This window comes from Myodes glareolus, chromosome 18 (genome assembly GCF_982192425.1).
Source record: "Myodes glareolus chromosome 18, mMyoGla1.1, whole genome shotgun sequence".
Lineage (NCBI taxonomy): Eukaryota > Metazoa > Chordata > Mammalia > Rodentia > Cricetidae > Myodes > Myodes glareolus.
In genome coordinates, this window is record NC_142043.1 from 64,457,453 (window position 1) to 64,468,943 (window position 11,491).

Below are 11,491 nucleotides of genomic sequence, written 5' to 3' on the forward strand. Positions count from 1 at the left end.
AGTCAACCCAGTTGTCATTCTTGTGGCACCATATACTTGGTTTTGAGACTGAGTTTCTCACTGGGTACCAGGGATCACCAACTAGGCTAGACTATCTGGCCAGTAAGTGTCAGGGATCCACCCATCTCTGTTCTCCCAGTCCTGGGATTATGGGTGCAAGCCAATACACCTGCCTTTTCTGTTGTTGTTGGTTTCTCTGTGTAGCCCTGGCTGTCCTGGAACTCTCTTTGCACACCAGGCTGACCTTGAACTCACAAGAGATCCACCTGGGTCTGCCTCCCAAGTGCAGGGGATTAAAGGCAGGCGCCACCACAGCCTAATGCACCAGCCTTTTATCTAGGTGCTGGGGTTCCACCCAAGCACTCACATTTGCATGACAAGCACTTCAACCACTAAGCACCCTCCACAGCCCCAGCAATTTTGACTTATACTATGTTCTTGTTTGTTTTTACTGCTGTGGTCTTGCCATTGAAACGCTGCTATGAAAAGCCTAGCAACTTTAGGCTAGAATCTATTTGATTCTAGAGGCAGAATCTATTTGACAGCAGCAACACACTCCCATTGGTCACCCAGAATGTTCTTATGCAGCGTTGATCTCTGTGGCTGGTCACTGTCATTTTCACCCTCCCTGTCTTTCATGGAGAGTATTAGCAAAACACAAGCTACCAGGGACACAATGTCCTAATGGAGTGGCCTCACCTGCTCGATCTGCTTGTACCACATCATCAGCACCTCCTCCAGCTGATGCACCATCTCGGAGTTGCTCGCCGCCGCTGTGACTTCTTCAAAGGTATGCAGTTTGGAGAAATCGATATTGTCTACCTTCTTTAACATCACCGTGCCCTCGATGCTTATTCTAGCGCCTAAAAACATGACACAGTATAAAGAAGAAAATGATACAGTATAAAGAAGAAAATGATACAGTATCAAGAAGTGCCCATACATTAAATATCAACAACTGCAATATTTTCAACAGCTGCAATATTTAGAGAAACGTGTATGATAGAGTGCTTTATAAAGATACAATTCTACAGGCAGGGATGTAGCTTAGTTGGCAGAGTGCTCTCCTAGCAAGCATAAAACCCTGGGTTTGATCCCCAGTACCACATAAACCAAGCATACTGGGTTTCACCCCATATTTGTGAAAGTGGAGTCAAGGGATCAGGAGTTTAAGGCCATCCTAGGCTACAAAGGGACTTCAAAATAAGGCTACATGAGACCCTGTCTCAAAAAGAAAAGAGAAAAAAAAAGGTTGTGAGTTGACTTATGAACAAAGTTGTATATTTTTGCAATAAATGATAAAAGTACATTTTAGAGAACTCACCATAAAGCACAGTTTAAAAGTATATATTTTCTGTGTACATGAATATATGTATGTGCACCACATGTATGCAATACCCATGGAGGCCAGCAGGGGAGCACTAGATCCTCTGGAACTGGAGTTACAGGAGGTGGTGAGGTTCCATGTGGGTGCTGGAAACCAAGCCTGGGTCTTTTACAAGAGCAGCAAATGCTCTTAACTGCTGAGCCATCTCTCCAGCATAAGTACGTATATTTTAGTGGCAAACTTTTGACCAAGAACAAGAGGAGATTCTTCCCCTTACTCTTTTACCTGCAGAGCTCCCTAGTAATGACGGTTTCTCATGTTTCCCCCTCTTATCCCCAGGTCTCCTGGGGACTTTTATTACCACCTCCTTTTGGAGACCCCTTCTATAAACCCTGTTTCCAGTAATGTACCTTGCAGCTAATGGTCTCACGTTGAGTTGTTTACCAAACATTAATTCTTACACTTACCATCTAAAAACGAAAGATATCTATTGATGGTTTCTGTGAAAATATGCCTCTCAGATTCTCCCTGCTTGGACTGGTTTAAAGCGCCCCAGTTGTTTGTTGCAAGAATAGCCGGTAGAAATATGTATTGCAGCATATTCCTGATCCCTTGCAAAAGTCCTTTTGATGCATCCAAGACAGTAAATAGCACATCCTGAAAGGTGGTATTCAATCGTTACATGTTTAATCCATTAAGGCACTGAGTTACACAGTGAGACCCTGGTTTTTTGTCTTAAAAAAAAACTAAATTCTCATGTATAGAGGAAAGCCCACAATAATGCCTAAAATGGTTAAAAAGAGAACTGTAGAGGTAGCTAAATTTAGCAATGCAGAGGTAAATGAAAGAATATTCTAAAAGAGATTTTAAACATTTTTATACTATCTTAAGAGCATGCATATGTACATAGGTTTGTGCCCATGAATGCAGCAACTGCAAAGGCTAGAGAAGAAGGCATAAGATTCCTTGCATCAGGAGTTAAAGGTGATTATGATCCACCCAGTATGGGTGCTGAGAATTGAACTTGGGTCCTCTCTAAGAGCAATATTTTCTGAGCCAACTCTCCAGCCCCATCTAACAGACTCAAGGGCTCTTTCTGGGGAGTGGGGTTCAGGTCAGCCCTGCATCACAAGGCTCAAAGAACCTATACCTCTTTAAACTGTGTGCACACACAACTGCACCTCCCTAAAAAACCGGAGGTAGAAGCAGGCGATTGCCACAGACAATAGTAGTCCCAGGTAGGCAGGAGACTGAGGCAGGTTTGCTGGAGCCCAGGTGTTTCAAGGCCAGTCTGGGTAACATAGTGAGACCCTTCCTTCAAAAACAAAGAAGGCTGGAGGTGTAACTGAATAGGAGAACACTTGGCCAGCAGATCCTCAGAACAAAAAGAAAAGAAGAGAAGGGGGGGGGCAGATTCCTCACGAAGGGCACTAGTTGACAGCGGAGGTCTCACCCACGGGACACGCAGGGAAATACCTACAAGGGCCCAGGGGGGACAAGTGCCCTCCTCAACCACCTCTCGCCAGGCTGTGTTTGATCCCAAACAGGAAAGAAGCCTGTTGTGATTTACACTGGGTTTGCTACACGGCCCACTGCACAAGGCAGCAAGCCGCCCTAAGAACCTGAGAGAGGATGGGAGCCTTTTGAGGATCTACAGCCAATCAGGATGGGAGGCCGCTATTCCCGGTTCAGGCATGCCCATGTCTCCGAAATGATGAGCCACTTGCCAAAGGAAACAACCTGGAGGCAAACTCTCATCTCCGTAAGTCCACTTGCCGTTTCCATCCTGCAGTCCAGCCCCTGACTAGGCTAGCAATGGCTAGAAGTCAGGTCCCTCTTCTCCTAAAATGACTGAATATTTAAAAGGCTGAGCAAAGAGTAGGTGTAGTAACTAGTACTTAAGACTGTATGGACAGACGTGAATGTGTCCCTGAAGAGTGGGCACATGGTAATTCTGTGCACACCATACAGAAGATGGCAAGTTTTCATAGACTTCAGAGCTGGTGGCTGTGCTGGTTCATTTTTTATCAAGTCGACGTAAGCCAGAGTTGCCTGGGAAGAGGGAAGCTCAGCTGAGGAACTACCTCAGGCAGACTGGCCTATGGGCCTGAGAGCTGTTTTCCTGGTTAATCGATGTGGGAGGCCCCAAACCACTGGGCCACCCCTAGGCAGATGCCCCCATTGTATAAAAGCAGGCTGAGTCAGTCGAGGGGGAGCAAGTCAATAGGCAGGGCTCCTCCATGGTCTCTGCTTCAAGTCCTGCCTCAACTCTCCTCAGTTGCTGTGCTGGGATTTGGAAGAGGAAGGGAAATAAACCCTTTTTTCCCCAAACTGCTTTGGGCCAGTATTTTACTTGCAGAAACTGGAAGAAAGTTAGGACAGTGGCACATGCCTGCAAATCCAGCCCTTGAGAAGAGAGTGGAGGTGGGAGGAGAGGGCTAGGGGTTCAAGGACATGAATATATATACATACACACATATACATACACACACACACACATATATATACATACATATATATACATATACACACATACACACATACTTAAAGCTTGAGTTCAAGGCCAGCCTGGGCTGTACGAAACCCTGTCTTAAAAACATAAACTTCCAAATCTTTTCAGAACATAAACTTTCAAAGGCTGTATCTGTCGGGCGACAACAACTCAGCGCTTGTCAAGCCAGTACCGTAGTTTCTTCGAGGATACACATGCACCATTTTCTTGGAACCCAATCCAGTCTTCCACATAGAAACGGAGATAGAGGGACTGGGGAAACACGACAACCTGCCAGTGTTGTAAAGCGTACCTCATAAATGGTCTTAGAGTTGAGGGCAACGTCATTGCGACAGCGAACAAAAAACACGCACAGTCCTTTCAGCTTGTCCGGAGCTGCGTTGTCCACAAATATCCTCATCATCTTTGCCCCTTTGGGTACGCCAGTGACCGTTCGGCCACACTCTGAAAACAAACACGGCCACAGAACTGAGCCGGCCTGGTAAGTGATTGCTTAATGAGCAGGCCGTCTACCCTAACGGGCAAGTTGTAGGCCAACGCAAGGACCTGTCTCAAAGCAGGCAGACAGCATTCCCGAGGATGCCACCAGAGGTTGTCCTCTGGCCCCAGTACCCCATACACGCATGCATGCATGCAGGAGCACCTGAGTACATACCAACACACATGGACACACACACATGCTATTTTTTAAAAGCAGTCTGAGAGGGAAAGGACAACCCAAGTACCGAGTTATTGAAGCAAAGGCATAGCAACCTGGTTGCATGCTAATTACCTTCGGAGTAATATAGGAAAGCCAGATGTGCGTTTAATAGCTGCAATAGCCATAAGGCATTGAGTCAGAGCCACAAGGGGCAGCTGCTGGGCTCCAAAGAGGCATCGTGACTACTTCAAGTCATCTGAAAACATATGGACAAAATGGTCCACCTGTTCCAGGAAACTGCAATTAAATTCTAATGGAAAAGTATATTTCCCAGTAGAGGTTGGAATGTCTCTGATATCTCTTCCAAAATCATGACAGCAAGGTCTCAAATAATTGCTTCTGAAAATGGAATTTTGTATTACGTTTATTTTGTGTTGACACACATATGTGTTGAAGCATGCACGTGGAGGTCAGAAGACAACATGTAGGAGCTGGTTCTCCCTTCGACCATGTGGGTCCTAGATTGAAGTCCAGTTACCAGGCTTAGTGGCTGATGCCTTTACCGGATGAGCCATCTTGATGACCCGGGAGTATTTTTAAGCTAATGTTTTTAAAGATTTCTTTTACTTCACTGTGTTTTTGCCAACACATGTGCCTGTGTACCACAAGCATGCAATGCCACTGGAAGCTGGAAGGGGGAATCAAATCCCCTGGAACAGGAATTACTGATGGTTGGGAGCCATCATGCGGGTGCTGGGAAATGAACTTGAAAGAGCTACAAGTGCTTTTAATAGCTGAGACACATCTCCAACCCCTCAAATACTTTCAAGTTTTTGCTGTAAAAGTGGAAATCTTCTAAGCTTAAGAGAAAAATTAGGTTACCCTTTAACATTAGCCAGCTCCCTTGGAGCCCAGGGCCCTCAGAAAACATCCTTACCAAAGGTAAAGAAAACACCCTTACCAAGACCTGGAACCTCTCCTTCCTGATAAAAAAATTTCAGTGTCTTACATCCGCCTTTCTCAAAAAAGCGGCTGAATGCATCCAGCTGTTAAATGAAAGAAAAAAAATGAGGATCAATAAAATGATACTGGCTTTCTGGGCAAATAACTCATGTACTGCTGCTTTGAGTACCTTAGTTAATCCCTGCCCCTTCTCAGATTGAGAAAATAAGAAAGACCTTTCTAAAGGGCCTGGTGGCATAGGTTTGTGAGCCCCATGGCTCGGGAAGCTGAGGCAGAAGGATCACAGGTTCAAGGTCTGCCTGGGATACTGCGTGAATTCATGGCCAGCTCAGGTAACTTAGAGAGATCTCTTAAAAATAAAAAGTGAAAAAAGAAAGCTGGTGGGGGCAGGGTGGGAATAGAGAGCTCAGAAAGCAGGAACATGTGAAAAAAGGCAGACACTCAACTAACTTAACCCCACTAGAGACGGCAGGGAGGACAGGTAAATTTCATGGCTTGGTGTCCTAGTTGGCTTTCCGTTGCTGTTGAGAAGCAATTTGGGAAGATTAAAATAAATCATTTCATCTTACAGGTTACAGCCCATCATTGAGGGAAGCAAGGCAGGAACATGGAGGTAGGACCTGAAGAAGAGCCTGCTTGCTGGCTTGCTTCCCCCAGTTTGTTCAGCTACCTTTCTTGTTCAGCTCGGGCCCACCTGCCCAGGGATGGCACTGCCCACAGTGGACTGGCCCTCTGACACTATCAAGTCGACAAAGCCCAAACAGCACACTTGGACTGTTGGTTGATCGGTTGGCTGGGAGGATGACTGGGGAATGTATGCACATGCACATGGGAAGGGGTGTGTGTGTATGTGTGTGTGCGTGTGTGTGTGTGTGTGTGTGTGTGTGTAGACCAAAGGTAAACCTAGAGTATCATTGCTCTAGATCTACCTCATTTTTGTTTTTGTTTTTGCTTGAGACAGGTTGACCTGGATCTCGCTACATAAGGCTCCCCTGGCTGTCCAATCAGCTACAGAGATCTGCCTGTTTCCATTCCACTATGCCTGGCATTTCGCACGGGCTCTGAAGAGTAAACACAGGCATTTTCACTAGCAGAGCCAGTGTTTTACTGAACCAACTGAACCATCTCCCCAGCCACCACCAGCCTGCTTTCTAAAGAGGTAATATCTTCCTGTTGGACATGGTGACACACACCTAGGATCACCTATAATCATTCTCAGAAGGCTGAGGATAGAGAGCAAGAGTTTGAAGCCAGGCTAGGCTATGTATGGAGTTCTTGACCAGTCTGGAATAGGAAAGCCTGAGACTTGAGAGACATGAGGAAGGAAGAAAGAAAGGAAAGGAAGGAGGAAGGCAGGGATGGACAGTCTTTCCATACTGCCCAGGCTGGCCCCTAACTCCAGGGTTTAAATGATCCCACTGAGATGGGTTGGTTCTACGTTAATGATCTACACATAAAGCTTTTCCTAGCCACTTACTTGACCCAGCCTTAAAGGATGTTGTAAGAGAGGTTAAGCCCAAGTGGAGGTAAACACAAGGAACTATTAAGAAAGCCAAGTTGCAGCTGGGAGCTGGAGAGATGACTCAGCAGTTAAGAGCACTGGCTGCTCTTCCAGAGGTCCTGAGTTCAGTTCCCAGCAACCACATGGTGGCTCACAACCATCTATAATGAGATCTGGTGCCCTCTTCTGGCCTGCAGGGAGTGCAGGCAGAACACTGTATACATAATAAATAAATAAATAAATAAATAAATAAATAAATAAATAAATAAATAAATCTAAAAAAAATGCTGAGAAGGAGAACAGAAAACCCTCTACTAATGGTTTTGCTTGACAGATTATTTAAGTAAGCAACAGTCCTTTCAGCAATTATAACTTGACTCATATTGTAACCAATATTTTAATATTAGTTATTAATATTAATATTTTAATATTTTTAAACTAATATTTTTAAAAAACAAGTATTGTCATGAGACTCTTTCATACTTATGAGCATAAAGCTTGTATTCGACTTCTGAAGGGTCAGTGTGATCTCTTAGAAAGCAGAAGGTGAAAGGGGCCACACAGGCAGACGTGCATCAACATCCTAAGTGAAATAACAAGCTAGCATGCTTGCCTCTCCCTTCCTCTGTTTCCATATGGAAGTTTCTCTTGGAGGAGAGCTTTTCTCTCCGCTTACAGCTTGGAGGATGGGGCACCACAAAGCCAGACTCCTCAGGGCCGTGGATTTCAAACTTTGTGTGGATCAGGCAGTCACATGAAGAGGTATATGTGCGTATGTGCACTTGTGTGTGTAGGCATCAATGCACACGTGTGTGTGTGGGGGGGGGGGTTATGGAGGCCAGAAGGGATGCTCGGATGTTCCTCAGGCGCTGTCCACCTATTTTGTTTAAGAAAGGGTCTCTTGCTGTTCTGAAAGTCACCAGATGGACTGGGCCAGTTGGCCATTGAGACCCAGGGACTCACTTGTCTTCACTTCCCTAGCTGAGATTACAAGGACGTGCCATTGAGCCAGGCTGCTTGGTAGATTGGTTGTGGTGGTAGTGGTGGTCATCTTGTTTTTATTTTTTTAACATGGGTTCTGGGGATCAACCTGAGGTCCTCTTACGTGTTCATATCACGCTAGCATGATAGCAGAGAGGAAGCAGGAAGTACCTGCTCTGGCTTGATGCTTCCTTCAACATCCGTGTTTCCTATTTCCTGGATTCTAAGCAAAGTCTGACTTCTTCGGTGGAGGCCTTGAAGGTAGTACCTAACCATACAGTCCCAAATGTGAGATATACTTCAGGAAAGCAAAATGGGAGGTGAGACGCCTTCAATGGGACCTGTCCACAGCCTGATAACTTTGAACATTTGGGCCTCAGGTGATGGTGCTCTCTGGGGAGGTTATGGAACCTTTCGGAGGTGCAGCCTTGCTGAAGGAAGTACGTCAGTGGGGAGCAGGTCTGGGGCTTTAAAGCCTGACCCTACTTCCTGTTCTGTTTGCTTCCAGTATGTGGAGAAAAATGTGACCAGCAGCTTCCTGTTCCTGTCACCTCCCTGCTTGCCACCATTATGGACTCTATCCCTCTGGAGCGGCAAAACCAAAATAAATCTTTTCTTCTCTAAGTTGCTTTTGGTCTTGGCGTTTTAACACGGCGACAGAAAAGTAATAACGCAGAGGGTTTGCATGCACAAGCTTCCTCTCCCACTCCCGTGCTAGCATGATAGCCAATGAGAACGTCTTCTCGCAAACAGGGCCCGCAAGCCCAAAAATCCAGCTGGCGATCATTAAGGCATGCTCTCCGACCCTGCAGTCCGGTCCTACTCACTCACATCACCCATTTGTCCCAAAAAGGCCATGCTCAGGTCCCAAGGGCTGCAGCTGCACCTCCTGTAGAGGCGTGAGGATTCCAGCAGAGGGAGCCAAAATGGCCTAGCAATTTTCTGGCGGGAAAACAGGGTGGCTCGCCCATCTTTCCTCAGTAAACAAGTTCAGGAACCATGGCTGGGACATGAGACCAACAGAGCAATCCTGTTTCTGAAAACCACACCCTATTTCCATCCAGTTGTTCACAATGGCGCTTCTTGTTTAATACACACATCTCCTGCGCGGAGAGTGATGGAGGAACACACCCAAGCTCGTGCACACCCCCACACAAGTACACAGCCCCAAATAAAGGGAAACAAAAAACAAATGATGGCAAGACTTCAGCTTACCGATGGACAATCCAAAATTAGTTCTTCCACGGTTACCATGTCCAGCCCAAGCCTCTCTGCTAGAATTTCAAATATGTATTTGTATGAGGGATCGATTCTCATTTTCCGGCTTTCCCTTGCTTCTCTGAATCTTGCCTAAAAGAAGTGAAAACATGTATAAAAATGTTAAGTATGAAGAAAATGTAGCGCTCAGTAGGCAAAGGCAGGTGGATGTCTATGAGTTTGAGGCTAGCCTGTTCTACAAACAGCCAGGGCTGTTACACAGAGAAACTCTGTCTTGAAAAACTAAAAAAAGAAAGAAAAATTTATTTTCAAACCATGGAAAGTCTCAGAGCTTTCCCACCACAAGCCCTATCAGCGGCAAACCTGTCTCTCTTTGAGGGTCTCCTGAAGGTTTGGAATGCCACTCATACTTCGGTGGTACTTGGAGGACCGCCGGGAAGACTGAGAAAGAGAAATCCCATCCGACAGCACTGACTGCACAGGCCTCGGGGCGAGTCTCGGTCGGACCCTGCTCTGGCTAGACCCTGCATCGTCGGTCAGCGTTAGCTCCTCGTCTGAAGGAATCAGACTCCTGTAGTCAGTCAATGAAAGACCAGCGTCCTGTCCAGAGGGGGGCGTGGCGTCTGTGGCCGGGGTGGGCGGGGCCTCTCCTTCAGGAGCTGGCTGGGAGTCCTTTTCCGTAGGGGGCGGGGCCTCGCCCTCTTCAGGGGGCGGGGCCTCGCCCTCTTCAGGGGGCGGGGCCTGCTCCTCGGGAGGGGGCGGGGCAGTGTCGCCCGGAGATGGAGCGGGCGGAGCTTCCTCTTCCATCGGAGGAGGAGCTTCTTCGCTCTGAGGAGGTGGTGCTTCGCCACCTTCTGCAGACTCCATCTTTCAACGTGGAGCTCTTCAACGTTAAAACCTAGAATTACAAAGTATTTTCACTGAGATTTGTGCAGATAACTTGACCATTAGGTGTTTTGATTTCTCCCAGTGATGGCTAATTTTGGTTGTCAATTTGACACCCTTTGGGTGGGAAGACGGACCCTCAATTGAGGAACTGCCTACATCAGATCGTCTTGTAGGCACGTCTGTAGAACATTTTCCTAGTTGTTAATTGATAGTGGAGGGCCGCTGCCCACCGTAGGTGCTACCATCCCTAGGCTGGTGGGCCTGGGCTGTGAGTCTGGGTTTGGATAGGTCCCCAGAAGGTTGGGAGCAAGCAGGAGAGCAAGTCGCTAAGCAGTTTTGGCTCACGGTCCTTACCATGCTTTTGCTTGAATTCCTACCCTGACTTCCCTCAGTGGTGAACTGTGACCTGAAAACATAAAATAAACCCTTTCCTCCCCAAGTTCCTTTTGAACCTGGTGTTTATCAAACAGAGTAAACTTAGACATCTCCCTTAAAGCTTGACAGATAACAACAACAACAAAATCATCCATTTCTTTACCATATTATATGAACAAGCTAAGGATGCAGGTCTAGGGAGGGGATTGTTTTCAGTGACAGCAAAGTTGCTGGTTTTTCAAGGTTAAGTGCTCATTTGATTTTGCCACAGTGTTAGGAAACTGACATCTTTGGGAGAGTATCAAAAAAAATGCTGTAATGAATTCTGTTGCTTTGTATAATGATTTTTAAAATAACCAAATAAAATAAATAAATTATAAGCCAGGGATGGTGGCACAAGACTGTAATCCCACCACCTAGGAGGTAGAGACAGGTGGATTAGGAGTTCAGGGTTACCCTTAGCTACATATTGAGTATGAGACCAGCCAGAACTATATGAGACCCTATCGCAAATATAAATATATCAGTAGGGACTGGGGGTGTGGTTCAGTGGTTACAGAGCTTTCTGTGAAAAATGGGAGAACTAGAGTTTGGGTCCCCAGAACGTTACTGTCAGGGGACTGAATCTCTGGATCAGTGGTTGTCTGTGCATACAGCTCCTGCCCAGGACCTAAATTCAGCTCCCATCAGTCACACTGAGTGGTTTACAACTGCCTGTCATTCAGGAAATTCAGTGCTCTCTCCGGACCTCCTTCAGCACCCTCACTCACAAGCTCATACACAAAGACACATAATTAAACACAAAATAATTTAAAATAAAATAACCAGGGGCTGGAGAGATGACTCGGTGTTCAAAAGCACTGGCTGCTCTCCCAGAGGATAAGGGTTCAATGACTAGCACCCACGTGGCAGCACACACTGTCTGCAGTTTGAGTCTCAAGGAATCTGAGAGACTCCTAACCTCCTCAGCACCAGACATGCGCACGGTGCACAGACATACATGCAGGCAAAACATTCACACGCAAAAGTAAAACACAATCTTAAACCAAACAAAAGTTGCTATGACTGTTAAGACATTTGGTCTAG

General features: G+C 46.3%; 1 protein-coding gene and 1 long non-coding RNA gene across 2 annotated transcripts in view; one reads left to right on the forward strand and one right to left on the reverse strand.

The window, feature by feature from the left end:
• The window catches only part of Dnah8 (dynein axonemal heavy chain 8), a 220,937-nt gene extending 210,913 nt beyond the window's left edge, over nucleotides 1-10,024 (reverse strand). Inside the window, exons 1-6 of the mRNA XM_087898351.1 lie at nucleotides 9,506-10,024; nucleotides 9,140-9,274; nucleotides 5,441-5,525; nucleotides 4,132-4,283; nucleotides 1,795-1,984; nucleotides 700-863 (exon numbers count right to left, since the gene is read on the reverse strand). Coding sequence (XP_087754477.1) covers nucleotides 700-863; nucleotides 1,795-1,984; nucleotides 4,132-4,283; nucleotides 5,441-5,525; nucleotides 9,140-9,274; nucleotides 9,506-10,009 — 1,230 coding nt within the window. The 5' untranslated portion in view covers nucleotides 10,010-10,024. The remainder of the gene's footprint in view (nucleotides 1-699; nucleotides 864-1,794; nucleotides 1,985-4,131; nucleotides 4,284-5,440; nucleotides 5,526-9,139; nucleotides 9,275-9,505) is intronic.
• Nucleotides 6,012-8,548, forward strand: LOC146890862 (uncharacterized). Its single transcript, XR_014998475.1, has 3 exons — nucleotides 6,012-6,055; nucleotides 6,404-6,601; nucleotides 8,433-8,548. It is a non-coding gene; the product is annotated as an uncharacterized LOC146890862 (long non-coding RNA).
• Nucleotides 10,025-11,491: the final 1,467 nt, after the last annotated feature.